At 44.7% G+C, this 20,828-nt stretch overlaps 1 protein-coding gene across 1 annotated transcript; it reads right to left on the bottom strand.

Annotated features, from left to right (window-relative positions):
• Positions 1-17,570: 17,570 nt before the first annotated feature.
• Positions 17,571-20,573, bottom strand: LOC149865529 (uncharacterized). The gene has a single exon (XM_090041910.1). It carries the CDS (start codon positions 19,853-19,855, stop codon positions 18,386-18,388), a length of 1,470 nt encoding a protein of 489 aa, XP_089898036.1. The 5' UTR covers positions 19,856-20,573; the 3' UTR covers positions 17,571-18,385.
• Positions 20,574-20,828: the final 255 nt, after the last annotated feature.

Raw genomic sequence — 20,828 nt, 5'->3', positions numbered from 1 at the left:
GGAGGGTTTTAGGTGCGTCTCTCACTGCATCTTAATCAGTTTCTGTTTAGGTTGGGGGGGGTGGGATTCTTTGTGAGTCAGACAGTCTGCGTCCTGTGTCAGGGTTCCCAAGAACACGGAGCTGAGAGGTAACAGGAAGTACTTCCGGTCCACTTCCAGGTTTGCCACTGAGCATGTAGAGGCCCCCCCTTCACTTCTGTGGGACACTACATGCACCCCAGCATCTCAGTGTTCACAAGTCACACCTGCTACCTCAAGGTATATAGAAAAAACTTTAAAGCTGTGTCTATGTCCAAATCGCTGACTCTCCGAATTAGCATCAAATCTTCAAATTTGGATTCGGCCAAATGGAATCAGGAAGGGTGATCTGAATCAACTAATTGAATCACTGTCTCTGATTCAGGCCAAATCTGAATCAAATAGGGCCTGCTTTGCACACCCCTAGTACCCTACAACTGGCAAACAACTTAATATAGTCTCTGTCTACTTTTTATAAAAGGGGAAAAGAGTGATCCAAGCAAACTCAGGGATGTTAGTTTGACTTCAATAGTAGGTAAGATCTTAGAACAGATACTGAAGGAAAAAATAGTTAAAGGTATGGAAAGAAATGGAAAATTGGACTGAACATAGTATGGGTTTGTCAGAAGACAATGGTGTCAAACTAATTTAACATCCTTAAAAAGATAAATTCCTTGGATAAGGATAACATAAGTATCAACGAACCTGATGTCAGGATTTTTTCCTCCCTATGACATTGTTACAGAGGGGCAGGTTGGGGGGGGGCAGGGGAGAGGAAGAAATGTTGACTTCCTGTATAGGGTGAGGCATGGTCTTTTTCCTAGGATCTTCTGAGCATGGATGAACAATGCCTAAATCTCTGTTAGCAATGCCTAAATCTCAGTTTCTTTAGCAGTGTTTAGCAATGCCTAAATCTGTCTTCTTTAGTTTATGATATGTTATGGGATATCCTTGGTATTTCAAATGTGAAGCCTTGTAATGGTGTGTGACTGTTTGAAGTGGCAAATTTGGGGATTCTTTGCTTTGTGTGGAGGCTGGACTTGATGGCCTAGTGGCTTCCTTCCACTTCTTTGTTCCTAAAGATTCATGGTATTAGGTATGTTTATTTTGAGAAGAGGAGATTAAGGAGGACATGACAGCAATTTTCAGTAGTCCCCATTGTCATCCATGGTAGGCATATAGCAAGAGGTCTGAATGATAGGAAAGCAAGTTAAGAGTAAATCTCAGAGGGGAAAAACCCCCAAAAACTTCCTACCTGTAAAGAACAGATGGACAATGGAGCATGTGGCCTTGGGAAATTATAGAATATGTCTGGGATGATTTAAGAACAGAAAATTCTTCATCTGTGCAGGTTGGACTAATTAGCCATTGAAGTCCAGGCCAACTCTATGATTCTATGAAATATTCAGGGGAAGGTCCTTTAACAATATAGGAAATAATAGAAATAGATCAGCTGGCAACAAAGGCATAGGATAGTCTGGTTATGAGTAAGCTCAGACAATAGTAGCAATACTGCCTTGAGCCACACTTAGGGCCTGATTCTGCTCTTGTTTGTACCATTTTTACACCAGCATAACTCTGATGACCTCATTTTTTATTTGTTCCCACATGTGAGAATAGAATCAGAATCCCATTGCAGTTGTTAAATTATCTTTGCTTTGCTTTCTGCTTCTGTGTAAAAAGATTTCGTTTTAGTCCCTAAAGATCACTGTGCAAAATAGATTTATTCTATATTTTGCAAAATTATTTTTATTTCTTCTTTAAAACAGAAGTTAGAAATATTTGTTTTATGACTGCCAGTTTATTTTCCACCCTCTGATCTCTTAAACAGCAGCATTAAGAACTTATAAATCTTAAGTTGTTCACCTCCGGCTGTCTTGCTTCTCTGTTTTTTTGTCCTCTGTAGAGCAACACAGAGTACCTCAAATACCCCAATACTATGGAGACTCAGCTATTATGATAATGAGCATGGTAGATAGATTGGACTCTGAGAAGGACTCAGGGATCATCATAAATAATTGCCTCAATAGGAACTCTTTGCTCAATGCTGTGGCAAAAAGAGATATTATGATCATTTGATTTATAAAAAGGGCACGTCAAGTAGAACTAAGGAAGTACTGTATTCTGGGCTTTTCCCTGCCCCTTTTTCTGAAATAGCTTTTTCTCAAAGCTCAAACACAGAGGGAGGCAAAACACCAGTCTTGATGGGCTGTTAGTCTGAAGTGATATTTGGAGTCCTTAGATGCATGGTTGAGGGCTTCTCAGCACATATTCATGGTCAAACTAATGTCTAGATTTGGAATGAAAGTGGATTTTCCCTAAACTGAGATTGATGGGGATCTTAATTTCACACCTCCCCCCCACACACTTCCTTCCTATTCAATGTGTAGTGTGGATAATGTGCTAAGATAATTTTGCCTCTCCATACTCCTAAAATACTGTAGTCTGTTCTGCTTGCTGTGCATCATGACAGATGTAGGAATATAGTGGAATGTTCAAAGGAGACCTGCAGAACTGATCCAAGAGCTGGAAAACATAAGATCACACGACTGAAGTGACCTCTTTGAATACAGATGTGTGCTAAGGCAAGCAATGACTTTGTAGACCTGGCCAGCCCGCAGGCCCTTCAGAGCTGACAGGCCGCCCTGCATAGATGCAGCCTTGGGATGCTGCTGAAGGGTGATGCTAAAGGGAGGGCTTTGGTGTTACCTTTTGCCAGGGACTGAGGCAAGGGCAGAGGGTCTTTCAGTTGTTAGGAGAGGGGGCATGGATCTTCCCTAGGCATGGGTGATTGCTGCCTCATGAGTTGGGGGGGGCACTTGCCCCCCCCAGCAGACAGTCAGCAATTGGGGGGGGCGTATCTCGTGGCCTATCCTGCCAACTCACAAGTGGCAGTTCCGGGTGAGTGCAATCAGTTGCAGGTGAACCACTTCTGCTGGCAACCCCACTCCCTGGCCAGCATTTACAGGGTGCACCAGTGCTCTCACCTGCTCCCCCTGCCCAAGAATTCTGGCTGTCAGGCTGTGTGCCAGTACCCTCAGGGTGTGCACATGCACCCCTGTGCACCCTGTATGCTTCACCACTGTTCCTAGGTGCAGATAGGGGCAAGTGAAAAGAGATGTCTTATATCTCTAGGTATACATGGGGGGAAACACAGATGGAATTGGCTTTAGGATTTACTTTTAGGCAGGGTGTTCATCAGGGAATATTTAATAGATTTCATAGATTTCATAGACATTAGGGCTGGAAGGGACCTCAGAAGATCATCAAGTCCAGCCCCCTGCCCCAGGGGCAGGAAGTCAGCTGGGGTCAAAGGATCACAGCAAGATAGACATCCAAATGTCTCTTGAAGGCATTCAAGGTAGGTGCATGAACTACCTCCAGTGGCAGTCTATTCCAAACCTTGGGGGCTGGGACAGTAAAGAAGTTCTTCTTTATGTCCAGCCTGAAACAGTCACAGAGGAGTTTGTGACTGTTCCATCTTGTCATCCCTTGGGGCACTCTGGTGAACAAATGTTCCCCTAGATCCTGGTGAGCACCCCTGATAAACTTATAGGTAGCCACCAGATCACCCCTGAGCCTGTGCTTTTCCAGGCTAAAGAGCCCCATGGCTCTCAGCCTCTCATCATAAGGTCTGTTTTCCTGACCTCTGATCATGCATGTGGCTGTCTTCTGCACCTTCTCAAGATTCTCCACGTCCTTTTTTAATTGTGGAGCCCAAAACTGTATGCAGTACTCCAGCTTTGACCTCACCAGGGCCAAGTACAATGGGAGAATGACATCCTGGGATTTGCTCAAGAAGCAACTATGGATGCAAGCCAGTGTTTTGCTTGCTTTACTAGCTGCAGCACATATAACTGTTTATTAAATGGAAAAAAAAGAAAATAACAAAACATTATCAAACATAACATCTATAAAATAGCACAACTATTAAATGACTTCCGAAGCAACAAATATTAACAACGCTTCAAAATAGTAAATACCTCAAATACTAATTACCTCAATTGTTAAACTTCCCAAAATATCACACACACTAAAATGTTAAATGTTTTAAAATATTAAATACTCTAAACTACTGGACACCCAAACACTAAGCACATTAAAACTTTAAACTCTCAAAGGTTTTTGGTTTTCAAAGCAAAATTTCCACCCTGAGAGCTGTCATCTTGTGCAACACAGGGAGGAGGAGGAGTTTCTTCCTGGCTGCCTGAGCCACTTTCTGCAGCTGCTTTGGGAATCACCTCTCAGGGCTCTGCCTCTCAGGATCACTGCCTGGGCTTACTGCTTGGGGATGCCATCACCACTTAGAGAGAACCATTCAGGGTTGCCATTGCTGTTCTTTGATTGCCACACAAAGTCTTTGCTGAAATGAGCCTCTGGGGTGTTGCTGCTCTGCCCCTTGGGGTCAGCACTGAGTGCACCCCTGTGGAATGTCACTCTGGGTCTCACGAAGGAGACAGCTTCAACTGTTTCCACCGGTGAGGGCTTTCCAGCCTCAGTGCGACTGCCCTAAAATTCCAGAGGAGAGCCACACACATGAGTAGAGGTCAAGAGAGCAGGCCTTATGAGGAGAGAGTGAGATCATAGGACTCTTCAGCCTGAAGAAGAGAAGGCTCAGGGGGGACTTGGTGCCCTTTGGGCAGGGGGTTGGACCCAATGATCTCATGCAGTCCCTCCCAGCCCTAATGTCTATGAAATCTGTGAGAGGGGGTACTGCCCCGGAGTCTCTCGGAGCTCTCCTGTTATAGCACTGAAGCTATAAAACACGGTCTGTGTGCAGATACCCTATTAACATTTTGACCTAATGAGAGTGTGTAAAATTTACATACCTTCACATGCAGGTATCCATACACATAAGCAGGACTACATCAATAATTCCATCTATACATTTATCAAGCTCCTTTTTTAAATATTTAGTATGCTGCCTGTTGTATTTGAAGGCAGTTTTAGATTTGATCTGAAGGCACTCTGATGGTCAGAGATATTTGCAATTGTTCAGTCTAAATTTTTCCATGGCCAGTTATACTCCAGTTGTTCTCGTGAGGCAAACAGAACTCAATGGATTAAGCTTACTGAAAAGGAGTTTGAGAAGTGTCTTGATTATCACACAGATAGTTACACCTGGAAGCGTTGTCTAATAGTGGGAGTTTTCAATCTGCCTGACTATGGCATAACAAAATCTAGTGGCTGGGGAAAAAATTAATTTAAGAAAATGATTTCTTAGGATTGAGGGTAATTTGAACAGCTTTTTAGGTTGCCAAATTCCATTACTTGGCATATTTGACAAAAAAGAATTAAATATACTTCAGTTCAGTGTTGAGTTAATGGATGTAGCAACTACTCTTGGTTTTGGAATCTGTGGGTGTATCTTCATGTAAAATTAGTGCGCCTGAAGAAACTCCAGTTCAGTTTGCCAGAGTTTATTGCTCCCAGGTGCAGTGTTTATACATGTGCCCAGGACCGCAGCATGTTGAGTCGGAGTGGCACAGTCCTGGCTGGCAGTGGGCCCAGGGGATCAGCCTGCCAGCCTGGAGCTGTTCCATCCTAGATCAACATGCTGCAGAAGGGCTGGCTGGGTCATGAGGGTGTTACAGTGTGGGGCTAGCTGGTAGGCAGCCCTGCACTGTATTATCCTGGTGTCCTCTCCAGCCCAAGTCACTGTGTTGTCCTGAGGGGTGAGGCCAACTCTCAGGATCTCAAAATTGTGCTGTTACATGGGAGGGTGTCACACAATTGCACACATACACACAAATCAATTAGGTGCATGCACACACACTACATGCATACACACATACTACCAACTCAGGCACATACACATCCAAGATTACCAGTCTAAGCACATGCACAACTATCACTGCTATCACCAATTCAAGCACCTGCACACTATACACACAAAAAGTTAGACAAAAATCAATTGTCAGTACCCACACACGCAATGCATATACACGGATTACTAATTCGTATACCACACACATGATGATATATATATTTGCTGGTTCACACACCCACCACACACCTACACATATACACAGGTGAGTTCCTGACTTGGGTGGTGTGGTGTGTATGTGTGTGCTTGGGGTACTTGAGGTACCTAGGGTGCTTTGTGACTATGGGAGGGGAAATCAAAGGTTAAAGATTTCCAAAAGGAGGGAGACGGATGGGGGTTAAGATGAGGAGGGAAACATAAGAGATTGAAAGCTGCCAGGGCCAGTATTAGAACTGGCAGACTGGAGAGGAGCTGGGGTTACTAAAGGTCAAGTGGTCCTGAGGTTACTCAAGGTCACTGGTGCTGGGGTAGAAGTAAAGGAAAAAGCCTGGTGGGAAGGAGGTGACAGCCAGGAAGGAGAGAGGCAGAAGGCTGGGAGATTGGGGCTGGAAACTGAGAGGCAGAAAGCTGGGAGATTGGGGAGGAGGGTTGGGAGGTCAATAAAACAAGAACCCAACTCGGGGTTTCAAAATAACAGGTTTACTAAACAGACAACACACTACACAGCCCCATGAAGTTATTGGTTCTCTCTCTGTCTCAAACACACACACACACACACACACACAAACACACACAAAAGCACTCACATACACACCCACACAATGGTGGCAGGAGAGAAAAAGGCTTGGTGGACGGATTGCAGTCAAGGTGTGTAGAGTCCAGGTCCTTTGCTTGGGGAAGGAAGGCGGGTGATAGCTACCTATCCTGGGCTGTGAGTTGATCCTCAAAAGCCAGTCAGGATCTTCTCCAGCAAGGCTTTGTCCAGAGTGGGTCCTAGGCAGGGCCTCTGGGTGGATAGGTGGTGTGGCATGGCGCTGGTCCAGATGGAGAGGTCGTCCCACTGGGTTTGTCTTCACTATCCCTTTTTATAGGGTAAGACCTTCTATGACAGGGGCAGGGGCATTCCCAGGCAAGCCCTCAGTACAGCCCTGGTGTACTGAGGATGTGCAGTTCCAGGTGTCTGTGTTGCAATAGTGGGTTGGCTGATTTCTGTAGGGTCTTTGTCTTTCAAATGCTGGGTCCATGGGTTCTGGGTGAGTCAATGGAAGGTAATCATCCGGTCATTTTGCTGATGGTCCAGCCATTGAGCTGATTATTCAGTAGAGGCCTGCTACCATTGTATCTCAAGCACCCTCATTCATCGCCATTCATTCAGGAACCATTTTACATGAGACTGGTTAGGCATGAGTCATAGGTTACACCCAGGCAGAGGACACAAGATAGAGGCTTGACGTTCAAAGGAAACTTGACATTACTTATGCTAACTTACACATGTAGGCCTAAATCATATCGTATCAATTAAAAAATCAGTAAAAATCAGTAAAACAGTAATATAAAACAGTAAAAATCAATATAAACATAATAATTATCCAATTTAAAACAGTAGATCAAAGAAGGAGAGGGAGAAGAAAAAAAACTTGCTACAAAAATGCTAAAGCGTGTCCCATGTCTTAGCTCATTCTATGTCTTAGCTTACTGATACTTATCTATAGGAAACAGAGAGGGAGAGAAAAAGTCAGAAATAGTTGGGGAAGGCACGGAATGCATTTTAAAAGAAAAAAAAAGAAAAACTGGGGGTTTTGCATCAACTGTTTACATGTGCATCGCAGCACACTAAATAACTCCTCTGTAGTCTTGAGCAGGGTGGAATGGAAAAACATGCACTTACATCCATATAGGCCCATGGGCAGGCTTTCATTTCAACTGGTAAGAATTTTTCCAAAAAGTAGAATGGGAGTTGGAGGGTGCATGTGTTCTAGCCTCCTGGCTGGAAGGCTACACAGGCAAGCTCTCCAGCTGGCAGTGCTAGATGGCTACTCCCTAGTTTATCTCTTCCTACTACAGGGGAGCCCATTCATTGACAGCCAACTCTCTTCTTTGCCTGGAAAGAGGGCAGGCTGGTGACTGGCAGCTACTGGCAGACTGAATGATCTTTTCTAAGTGTTAGGTCAGAAGTTGTACTGTCCCCAGCCTGACTAGTTGTTTTGCTTAAGTAATTTACTTAGGGTATTAATTGGCACACGCTTAGTGTGGGTAAGACTCAGAAGGTTCTGGTGGCTCTTAACTTTTGAACCATAATTACACCATGACCTACATTCTGGTTGTGAGCATGCCCAGTTTATTAAGTGACTGGTTTTGGAGCCAAAAAGGTACAGATCACCCCGCTGGAGGTCATTGTTGATCTGATCGGTGGACGAGTAGAAAGCGTTAAGTTTGTTGCAAAAGATATTGAGTGATAGACGCATCTATCATATTGACTGGATTAGGAAGTGATTGATGGGACTTCTGAATTGATGACTGGTTTGGCTATGATTGACAGAAGTGGTGTAAAATGGGTAATTAAAAAGGTTTACATGTGTGGTGGGTGGTTGTGCCTGGCATGTTGGTGGCTGTCTTGGGCCATGTGTCTTCTTGGGTCTGGCTGGTGTTTGCTTAGGTGTACTTATGAGCATGGCATGAGCCTAGTGGAAGTGTGGAGAGTGATTAGAGTGTGTCCCCTGAGTCTGCACCAGGAGCTCCTCAGATGGAGCCCTAATTGCAGTCTATAGCAATTTGGAGGGAGTAAAGTCTCCAAAGGATCTCGCACTAGTGGTAAAGTATCACCCCATCCCATAATCCAAAGAATTTGAGTCCCTGGGGAAGGTGAATGACTGGTGTTGGGAACCTCACTTTCCTGCTAAGTCAGATACTTTAAGCTGTTCTTGAAGCAAAGCTGCAAGCGTGAGAGTGTGTGTATGATTTTTAGGATTTGGTGATTTCCGAGTGTGAGCGAAGTGTGAGGGTGAGTGAAGTGGAGCTAACTGAGTCAGTTATACTTGTGAGTTTGTAATTTGGTGTCCCTACATAGGACATAAGATCCTTGTTTTTGGATTTAATTGTAATTGGATATTGTTCTGAGGTGGTGGGAACTTGTTGAACTTGTATGGAAAGTGGTATAGTTGTAAAATGAGTATTTTTGACAGTTTGTGTGTAAAAAGATGTATGTAGGGGTTTTTTTGAACTCTCTGTTGCACTTTTCTGTTCTCTCTTTACAGTATAACTCACTTGCTCATACTTACCCTGCATGTAGAGTCTTGTTTCTGTTTAGCTATTTTTTCCTAAAGCTTGCAGAGTAGCCAGTCTCAGGTGCATACTTCAAGGTGTTCTGGGCCCTGAGGTCAGGAAGCTCAAGCTATTAGTGAATTAATGAGTAACCCCTTTCATTGCATCAATCTCTGCCAAATTAATAAATTTTATCTGTTGAATTTACATAATTAAAGTTCATGCCTCCAGTATAAGGAAGCCCTTGAGTAGCTGTATGTTCTCTTATTGTGCCAGAAGCTACAAATGTAATGCCTGTTCACGGCCTTAGATGCTAATAGGTAGAATGGGATCTGGCCCAGTATCCAGGTCACAAAACACCAAAAATAGACTAATCAGGGGAAACCCACTGAACTCATTTGAAAGATGTCCACGTTCCCCAGGATTACGAAGTCAACAGCTGTGAGGAACAGAACCAAGGAGTGCCAATTCCCACTCGACTGTTCAAACTACAGCAGAATAGTGTATAGAATTTCTTTCATATTTCTTGAATCTTATTTTTAACTATTACTAGAATTGGTTGAACTTCTGGGAAAATTGACATAATTCAGAGCACGTATGGGCTTGGAAGGAACTTTGTTTAGTGTGTAGCCTGCAAGATTAAGACTTGGTCACATGAGGTCATAAATTAGATATAATCAAATAAATGCTGTAAATGGCAAGTCATATCAAATTAACACCATGGGCTTTAACAAATAAACCTGCAGGTTAACAAATTTATATAATTGTATTTAAAAGGTTAGCTGACAGTAGGGATGACTCTAAGTAATGTCTTTCAGACACTAAGGTGCATCTCCCAGTGGAGCTGTTGACCTTTTCCAGGGGAGGAGCTATCAAGGCTGTTAAAAGTCAGTCACTTGCAGGAAACAGTTACCCATTGAATTAAGAGCTGACTGCTAATGGTCGAATAGCAGATGTAGGAGAGGTGTGATGTATCTTCATCCTGTATGTATTTTCCATGTGAGTTTCATGTCAATCCATGTGCCAATAAGATTCAAGAGATTTCCTGAAGTTTAAGTAATAAATACCCTTGCTACAAGAGCAGCTTCCTTGACTTTGACAGAGCTATCACTTCTTACATGAGTCCAAGATCTAGGATTCCCTTAAAAAAAAAAGCAGTTTCTCTTGCACAAAGGCCTGTCAGCCAGGTCTGTGATACTACCTAGGGTGCTGCAAGTTCCCTGCACTTTATTGCCACTTTAATACTGGCACAGCTCAAGGAATGAAAAGTGAACACTGACAACCATTTGTAAGCCATGCTGGGAGATAACCACTTCTAAAGGTAAAGGGTAGGACAAATCACAAGTAGTGGGTAAATTTGGCAAGATTTCAGGACCACAAAAGAGACTACATTCGTTGAACAGATTATTTGCTATGAATATGCTGTCAGTTTTAATGGTGCATTTGTGATGCATCTGCAAAATGTTACGTTTCCAATTTTTTACAGTATACCCAGCTGGTATCTAGACAAAAGATAATGAACAACTCCAGAAGTGGAATTTGGTGAATGGAGTGAATGTTGAACTGTAAATATTGGTTTGAATTTAAAAGCAAATATCAGTTCAGTCTGATTCACAACAGGATATAGGAGAATAGCGAGACCAATTACATGACAAATATTTTATCAGGAGGGTTTAGCAGTGTTTAGTAAATTACAGGATTATTATGTTAGCAAGTAATCCCTTGGGTAAAGAAACTTAGATGGAATTTTTTAGATGAAGTTACATTAATAAAGGATAAAAACAATTACTGAGACATGTAGTTTCATAACAGTGATACTTTGTGGGGGATGGATACTTTTTATTTTGCCAGTGCTTTTTGCTGCCAGGTTGCTGTTGCTTGGCTTTACAGAGTGGACTGAACATTATTCACCAATCACGTGAAGTCTCTAAATGACAAATGAGGGCTAGATCTTACATGGGAAAGACAGGAAAGGAAACAAGAAAAGCACTTGGGTGCTTAAAAGTATAGTGTAGGTGGAATGTAGGCACTAGGGGCACTTACACACACGTGAGGAGCCTGATGCAATGGAAATCTAGTGCATCGGAGCAAACTTGATTAATAGAGTGTGGGAGCACATAAGTGGACGCACTCTAGCAGTCTTGCATGTCACATGTGTCAGCGACGCGGTGCCTCCCCACTGAAAAAATGGCGGTGATGCTCTTTGAACTAAAACATATTCAATGTGCTTTAGTTCAAAGCGCACTGCCATCATTGTCTCCGTATGGAGGTATACTGCGCCACTGATACATGTGCTCCTTACATGACACTGAGCACTTTTAATTTGCATGGCTCACTAATTAAAAGCACCTGGTGCTGCATCAGGAGCACGTGTAAAAATGCCCCATATCCAAGGAAGTGATCTACAAAGCCTCACTTAACTGTGTAGGCATCTGAGAGTCTGTAGATACCTGCTTTTTTCTAAAAAAAACTTAGGTGCTTAAAGTTCTGCTAGTGCACATGGCCAAAGATGGTAGCCTCTTAGTTGAGCAGCTCATCAGTTGTCTTCTCAACTAAACAAACTATGAAACTATGAAACACAACCACTGATGGTGTGTCACATTTTATGTGACAGCTTCACCTCTCCTCTTCTGCCACTATGCAGAAATATATGCAAGATTCATTAGGCCAGAGAGAGAAAGGTGAGGGAAAAGGAAGGGAGAAAGAAAGAACATGACTGAGTAGGCCAGTGATGAGGAGCTCCTTCAGGAGAAAAGAGCTTCCAGTTTTGATTCCTTTAGATAGCCTGTCTGTCCATTTTGCATTAAGGAGTAATTGCATAAAATGCATAAACTGGGAGTGCTTTCACTAGGATTAGTGGAGAGTAATAGTTAAGGCACTCTCCTGGCTGTAGGAGATACAGATTTGACTTGGGCTGCAAAGAGCCTAAAACCCAGGTCTTTCACATTTAAGATAAATACACTAACCTATAAAGACAGGCCAAGCACCACTAGCACAGCTACCTGTTTTAAGAGTGAGCTAGTTGTTCATACCCAGAGAAAAAGCATAGGTGCCTAAGTCCAGGAAGTGGTTTCAGAGCATGAATCCTAGTCTGTGCATGTGGCAGAAAGCCATCTTGTTTCTCCCCAAAATCTCTGCCCTGCGACTATGTGATTAGATGGGCCAGCAGGGAGGATTCATACCTCTCTTTAGGTAACCTGAGCTGGCTGCATGCCTGAGGCGGGGGGGAACCTGCTCCCCCTGCCTCCGTGACTTTCATCAATTACCTGGGTGGGGGGTTTCTACCTGGGGAGCTGGGATCTGCCTGGTGACAGGTGATGTATTTCAAATTGGTTGGCTGACAGCCAACTGGGGCTGACCTCCACTGGACCAGGTGAATGAGGTCACAGGGGCTATATAGGTTGGGAGGGGGAGGAGGCTCTCTCTTCTCTCTTCGGCCATGAGGTGAAGCAGCAGCCAAGCAGGGGAGACAGAGAAGCCTTACCATCTGGACCTAGCTCTCTCTCTCACCCCACGACTCCAGAGGGGAAACTCAACCAGCCTCTGGAAGATGGTTGTGAGTAAGCTACTCGATCTGATTAGATATTTAGCTGGCAGTAACACAGATGCGTGATCAAAAGGCTACCTCAGCCACACTGTTTGCTCTTTAGGATTCCTAAGATATTGCTCAGTCCTGTACCCTAGTTTCCCCTACCCCTTGTAATCAATAAAGTTCTCCTTTTTGACTGGTGTGGGAGACTTATTGAGGGGTGGGTCTAAATTATGCCTAAGATACCCCTTAGGTCTCCCCTAAGGGAGGCTTTACTTCTTGCCCCTTGACTTGGGGAAGTGCCCCAAGTGCCTGCATTGGGTCGAGTACCCATCAGACTGTTAGGCCTGTGTTTTCCCGAGGACACAGGGCCGAGACAGTCCCTTCTCGGGGTGGTGGTGGCAATGTTACCCCCAGACTAGCGAGTGTGCTCTGGGAGAGGGGTCAGCCAAGCATAAGGTGCCCCTAGGGAGGCATTCGGAGTCTGGAAGGTGGGCGGGCGCAGGGAGGTGGGCAGCTCAACGCAGGAGGGCCCCCTACTGGCCCGCCACAGTGCATACCTCGGTGAAAGAGTCAGTATTTCAGATGTACCCTTCTCAGGGCAGTTTGCTCTTTTCAGGCTTAGGTAACCCATCCTCCCCATGCAAGGATCCTTGCTGTTTGAATTCCAGTCTCAGACATCTAATTCTCCGTGTTCACTGTAAAAGGAACTTAGATACCAAAGTTTGCTTTATGAATTATATTTTCAAACCAGACATCTTGGAGCAGCTACACCTCAGCGTTTTGTTGGATTCATGAGGCCAGAGAGAAGGACTTAGAGCCTAAGTCTTTGGGAAATATACTAGTTTAACCATAATTTATTAGGCTTGACAAAGGAATCAGTGGGTGAAATCCTGTAGCCTATGCTATTTAGGGTGACAAACTAAATGATGACACAGATCCCTTTTGACCTTAAGGTCTATGATCTATGTACTATTTGCCTCATATATCATTATCTTCACTTGGGATACAGTGTTTATTCTACATTAGCCATTCTTTATGGGAAAGCAATTGCATAATAATAGTTGATTACATTTTCTGTCTGTGTGGCCTCTTACTGAAGACCTGGGTATAGATATAAAAGTGGAATCTGATTCTCTCCCCAGCTAAAATAAATGTAACTTAATTTTCATCTCTTTCGTTACCCACAAGGCCAAACAGGCCAAGTGAAAGGAAAATCAGGCCCGCCACACTTGAAAGAGCTTTTAATTTACCATTTAAATTGTCAGATTATAAAATATATTCAGACAGAAAAGTGCAACTATCAGAACTTTAATCACATATATTCATTATGCTACAGAGAAAAAGTAAAGGGAGAGCTTCAATTTCCTGCATGAACAACTGGTGAGGATAAGATTTGCATGATAAATTATGTTGATTGTTTCTAGCACCTCTCATTGGGAGCATGGTTTTGGTATTCAGAATACCTTAGATGACAATACATGGCTACGGGCTTCTGCATCATTCTGCACTCACTGAGAAACCATGTAACTTTAGAGATACCACGTGACCGCTAAAGTTTTTACTCACACATTTAAAACCGAACTTGAGAGAGACATCTCACTTGGATCACCTCATTCTGAATTGTACCCTATTATTATTGTCAGTTGTAAGGTGAAGTTCTTTCCTCCCATATTTTGTGAGTCTGCAGGCCAACCTGTTGTTTATTCTTGAACATTATCCCACCAGTACCTTAACTCCTTTGCTGTTAAAACCCTCTTTTCAACCTAATCATCACAACACTCTGTCGGGGAAAACCGAAGGATCGGGCCCCAAGGTCACGGTGGGCCGGGGTGGCAATTAGATACGGACAGGTGGGATTAGCGGCGTAGAGTCTGGAGTTAGGGACTCGGAGCGGGTTGAGGAAAAACAGGTGAATTTATTTGACTTACGCTTCAGGCATAGGCAGAAAGGTCTTCAGTTACAGTTGGAACACAAACAAACAATTAACAACAAAGGGGTCTGTTGGCCCACGAGGTTCAGTCCGAAGACCTAGTCCCAGGGCTGGTCAACAGCTCATAAATGGGGATTACAAACAACGAAACAAACAATAAAACGAACTGTAACACGGTGATGATGAACCGCGTGACGCCAGTCCACAGCAATGGACGAATCGGGTGGTCGTATGAGAAGAGCCGAGGTCAGTAGCCAGAAGATGAAGCAGCGGAGACGTCAGTTGGAGGGATGAGCAGAGTCGTAGGTGGTGAAGAAAGCCGAGGTCGATGGTCCGGAACCGGGTTAAACAAAGTCCATAGGGTGATCCGAAATCGTAAGCCGTTAATCAGTTCGAAAGGTAAGTCAGGAAGCCAGATGAACGTAGTCAAAACCGAAATACAACGAGTAATACGAAATACTAAGCGAAGGAGGCAAAGGAGGAGATCAATAGGCCCTAAAGCCTGACTCAGAGAGCAGTCCCTGCAGCAGCAGCCTCTGTCTCTGGTCCGCGCGATCTCCCCTCACACACCACCACACACACACCACCACGAGGGAGGGGCTCACAGAACTTTTATATCAATTTAGTAGCCAATCAACGTGCTCTCCGCAGAGAAATTTCTAGTCCGATTACCTCATGTCAGGTTCTGACTGAGCATGCTCTCAGTCAGGAGCTGACACAATCTGAGCATGCGTCTGTGGGGAAAGTAGGTCAACAATGATTGACAGCTCCGCAGGTCACCCAGGGGGCAAGGACTGGGTGAGCCTTGGAAATTTCCACTCACAGCTTCAAACCGCGCATGTCAGTTTAACCTCTTCTGTGCTGGCAGCACATACTCAAAAAATTTCCATGACATGCCCCCTTGCTGTCAGCACAGAAGCTAGAAGGCCGAATTATACCTCCTCCCCCTCGGTGTTGTCGTCGTTCCGAAACTTATCGGGAGAGGGAACGATGGAATACACGTGTACAGACAAAGCTGAAACCTTCCGTGTCAGAATCTTAGAAATACAACTAACAATAAGAACGATAACTAAGAACACGAATAAAAATGATAAAGAACTCCACACCGGAGTACGAGATCTTTTATCTCGGTGTGACACAAGGGGACTCGGCGGGTGTGCCGTGGAAGCCTGTAGAGGTGGACAAAATAAAATCGAACTCAAGAAACACTGTACACCTGATAATGTAGCTGGTAGGGTGGTGTACAATCGCCCGTCCGAGCATGCCCATACCATTCCCAGAGGTGCTGGTGTACTCAATTCAGAGCATCGACCTGGGGCAGGAAAAGCATGCCTAGTCCTTTCCGGGGGGCCGGATTGTCTAATGGGTTGTTCCACACCATGGCAGAGAGCACTTACTAACACTGCTCGTAATATGGGGTAATAAAAACTAAACCATGAATTGTTTCCCCTGGGGCCTGGCTGAGTTAGATCGATTGTTAATGATTCGTTCCACACCACCAAGGGAGTAGGCTTTACGAGGGGTGAGAGGACGACCTCAGGGTCGGAAGTTTTCCTTCCCCTGGGAACGAGGGTGAGGTGCCAAGGTGGGATAATTGAGCGGGGGTCCCACTTTAGCGACATGTCTGGTCGAGACCAATCCTCACCTTCGGGGTGTATCCCCCATGGGATAGTGGAACAAGCGCACGGAGCTTCCCTTTCCCAGCACTCCTCACGAGGTGGTCGAGTGATTAGCGAGAGAGTGGTGAGATTAAATCCACGGGGCCAAGTGTAACTAGTCAGAATATAGCCTCCTCCCATCAAGGGGACAGAGATATTGATAACATTCTCCCCACTTTCTGAGACCTTGGTAAACCATGTTTCGATGTCAAACGGTACTGAATATGGGATGAGGACCGAATCCTCTACGGACAGAGGGATTTTAAGACACGCGGTCAATCCCTCACCATTCTCGTCGTCTCCCGTGGCATTAGCCCACATTGACAACAAGTACAGAACCGAATTTTGAGACCGCTCAGAATCTGAGATCGATACCGTAGATACAAAAGTAACATATTTACAACACATCAAAACCCAGAGTACTCCAAAGTCCTTTTGTCTTCTTGGCATCTTTGTAGCCTTGTCTGATTTAAGTTGTCACTCTAATTTCCAGGCTCCTCTCAAATCCTCTGAGGAATGATCCGATAACCTGAAACGACAAACATAAACAAAACAACAGAACGTGTCCTTTTTATCTATAGACCTCTTTCTCCTGTACCTTCCAGCACTTAATAAGGGACAAACAGTTGCCCCCTTGCTGGGAGGACAGGAGCTGTGACTTTAAGTAGTATCATTGGTATGGTTAACGTCTTGTGGTAGAATCGTTTCTGTATTAGAGCGTCTCGATAGCCAGTTGTGGTGGGTGAGTATGGTCCGTCCGCTATCTGTAAGGGTGACCAAGTAGGTGTTCGGATAGCTCTCTGCAGATTGTATTACGCCTTGCAAAACTTTAGGATGGCGATGGTTATGGTCTGGAAGGGAGACCCACACTAACTCGTTGTCTGCAAATTTCTTCTCCCATGGTTCGACTGGTTTTTCCGTAGATTGTTCCCACAAGGGTTTGGTCGCATTCAGATTAATTAGGATCTCATGATTACGGACTGTCCAATTTCGATAACTCCCATTTCCCGTTACTCGGAGCGCTTCTTTATAAAGTCCTATGGCCCGTTCCACAACCCCATTGGACTGGGGATGGTAAGGAAGATGATGATGCCATGTGATGTTATATGACCTAGCGAATTTTTCGACAGTGTTCGATGTAAAAGGTGGCCCACCATCCGATTGTATTGTGGTGGGAACTTGCCACATCGCGAAGACGGCGGTTAAGGCTGTAGTAACTGCTGCGGCGTGGGACTTCCGAAGGGGTACGACGGTCATTAGCCAAGAGCCGAGATCAATAACGAGTAGCCCCTTATTTGGGATCGAGGCTCCGGGTAATGGCCCAAAAAGGTCGACTTGCCAGGTTTGACCTGGGTTGAAATTTTCTTTTGCGAGGGCTCCTTGTGTGCTCCTCGTTGGATGTACTTTCTCCTTTGCACAGGCTGCGCAGGCTTGGACTACGCGCCTCCAGTCACGATGTAAGCCATACTGTGGCTTTTCTACTATGGTCTTACGCCATCGGGAGTAGCATGCCTTGGGGCCTGGATGACTCCATCGTTCGTGCAACCAAGTGAGGTAGGGGTCAATACAAATGGGTTCGCTCGTTTCGTCTAGGGTGAATACTTCATCATTAGTTACTAGTCGTGGCCTGGGTTCGCTCGTATCGTCTAGGGGAATATTTCATCGGTAGGTACTAGTCGTGGCGAGGGTTCGCTCGTATCGTCTAGGGGGAGTACTTCATCATTAGTTACTAGTCGTGGCCTGGGTTCGCTCGTATCGTCTAAGGGGAATACTTCATCAGTAGGTACTAGTCGTGGCGAGGGTTCGCTCGTATCGTCTAGGGGGAGTACTTCATCATTAGGTACTGGTCGTGGCATGGGTTCGCTCGTATCGTCTAGGGGGAGTACTTCATTTTTTAGATGTATCATAATTAATAACTTGGCCAGTTGATTGTTCCAAGTCTATGGAAGAAATAGTTCCATGCAAAAAAGAAAAGAGAAAAAGAAAGAAAGGAAATAGCCTTGCAGTCCGGTTGACTGGTGCTTGTTTTATGCGTGGAACCTAGAAAATGAATGTGGTCAGCAAGCGGGTGCAGTTGAGATTTTTCTTTATTTACGATCCATCCTTCAGCAGTTAAATGTTGGATGAGATCGTTCGTGGCTTGGGTTACTTCGATTGTGTTCCTGCCCATGATGGCGATGTCATCGAGGTAAGCCCAGATTTGGATGGACTTTGCGATTTCATTGCTTTTGGTGATTTCGATGGTATTTAGGCGAGGTTACTTCATAGTCACTGGCGCTAAACAGCGTTGATGGAGTCTTCGCTAAATAGTTTAAGAAATCATGCAGGTACTTCAATAGTGAAGTCAAGCTCTTCTCATCCAGGGGTGTATAAGCAAGCATAGCCCCAATATTCACAAAGAGTCGTAGCAGATGAGGTGCACCGTAGACCTGGGACATGGGAGCATCTGGATGATTTGCTAAGATTTTAGCATACTGGGGCCTCTCAAATTTGTACAGCAGTTGAGTTCCCAGCATTACATTGAAGTATTCCTTAATCCCAGCAACAACTTCATCAACAACATATTCTCGGTTATCAGTGTTTTCTTGCGATTTTTTGTAGTTCGTATAATCTTCTAGAATGGAATCAACATTCTTTTTGGCAGGAAGACAAAAGAGTTGTCTTTGCCTTGTGATCAAATCGCAGTCATCAACAAGCCACGGTTTCAGCTTTTCTGGAATTTTAACCTTTACGTTAACCCTGTTCATAAATGTTTCTTCCCTTTTAACTGTGGAGTCTACTTGAGCTCTTCTCTTCTTAGGAGTCCTCCATTTTTTCTTTTCCGTTTTCATATAATACCGAGGCTTGGTTGGTGCCATCTCAGCCTTCTCTCGGGTCTGTTTGATTATCACACACTTAGGGCTGTTGTGACCTGAAAAACAAACAATACACACACAGCTCTTATTCTTAAGTCTGTGCAACCTACAGTTCTTTTTAAATTCCCTCAGCTCCTTAATTTCTTCTTCCAGGATTTCGTTTTTCTCCTTTAGGTTCTTTATAATATTCTGGACTTCTGCTAGTCGTGACTGTAGCTTCTTACTTCGAAGCTCCTCCTTCATTTCTTCCTGGGCTCCTGTATCTAGTAGGAATCTTGCCGTAGTGATGTCGTGTGGATCATCGGGGTTCTGTATCTCTATTGAGGCATACGGTCGAGGATCGCTATCAAAGAGTTTCATGTGGTTCATCGCTACCAATATCTTTTGTTTTCCGGTTCGGGCTTCCATGTCTTTTTCTCCAACCCCCTCCTGTACTCCTTCAGACAAAATAGTTTCCGTTACGCTTGGTTTTTCTTGGTTTTGTTTCGATTCGTTTCGTGCGGTTTCGTTATGCTTCAGACTTTGTTTCGTTTTGGTACGTTTTGGTTCGGTTATCACGGTTTCTTCAAGTTCGGTTTGTGTTCTTCGCTTTACTTCGGTTTTTTCATTTTGTCGTTTGGATTCGCTTCGTTGAGTTTCGCTTCGTGTAGATTCGTTACGCTTTGGTTCGTTTCGTTCTGGGTTACGCCGTTTCAGTTCGGTTTGTCCGCTTAGTTTTGCTTCATCACGTTTAAGTTTGCTTCGTTTCAATGCATTAATCGTTTCCTCGTTTGAGTTCGGTTTAGGTTCGTTTCGCTTACGTTTGTTTTGTGTTACTCCGAGTTTTGAGTCCATTTGTCGCTTTTCTGAGCCGGTCAAGCCATCGATCGCCGGACTTACGCCGATGGCGATCACTCGTTTTTTTGCTTGGTCTTCTCAACAAACCCTAGAGCTCTGGCAAGAGCTCGCTGTCCCTCATCTCTTAGGGCTCTCAGTTGTTCCTTACTTAGGCCCGACTTGTCTAGAAGGAACCCAAACATGGCTCTTTCTAGAGGGGTTCTCTGCGGCGGTGAATAGCTTGCTCGGGCTCTTTGCTGTGGAGGTGAAGAGGTTCGGGTATAATACTTTTTCGGAGTATTGGGTGAAACTCGGGGTTGCTTTCGGGGATATTCCCTTCTGTCACCCCCTCTTGAGTGGTTGACAGGATTTTCCACTGAGTAAGCACATTTTGACTCCCATTCCCTTTCCTCCACAGAATGTACACTCTTGTGGGGCTTCGATCTCTCCATCGCCCCTCTCAGCTGATCGAGTTGACCCAGGGTATGGATTACGGGTCCGTTTACTGATGTACTTAGCAAGAGTCTTGCTGTTATACTTTGACTTCCTCCGTATATTTCCGTGGCTGCATCAACCGCTTCTTGCAGACAGGGTACGTCTCCGGATGATAATACATATCTGTGAGGCCATGCCCCCTGCACCTGAGCAGGTGTCAGATTTAGAGCTTGGTGGGCTGGGTTCCACATGGCGTATGAGGCTCCGATCACTGTATACACCAACGCGGTAGCACTCATATGGCCTGCATGTCCCTCATGCCACGTATGAATCTTTCTCTGAAGTGCCTCGGTAACCAGAGCTGGAATGGGTATTGGCCAATAATAATTTGCCAGCACTGGCACCGGGTCCACTACTTTAGCTCGGCTCCAAGCTGAATTGCGCACGAGCTGCAAGGCTTCATCTTGATTGATGGTCTCACTCCCTGCTTCTGCTACTAGACGCCCCAACCAGGCAATCGGTGTTTCATCATTTCGTATGCCGGTTTCCTTCTTCA

The sequence above is a fragment of the Crocodylus siamensis genome, chromosome 4 (genome assembly GCF_052110815.1).
Source record: "Crocodylus siamensis isolate JL-2025a chromosome 4, ASM5211081v1, whole genome shotgun sequence".
In the NCBI taxonomy this organism is placed as follows: domain Eukaryota; kingdom Metazoa; phylum Chordata; order Crocodylia; family Crocodylidae; genus Crocodylus; species Crocodylus siamensis.
This window is presented reverse-complemented; position numbering and strand designations above follow the sequence as displayed.

Bases quoted from the DNA above. Each gene is read 5' to 3' on its own strand.
- LOC149865529 (XM_090041910.1), bottom strand. From the start codon at position 19,855: ATGGACTCAAAACTCGGAGTAACACAAAACAAACGTAAGCGAAACGAA.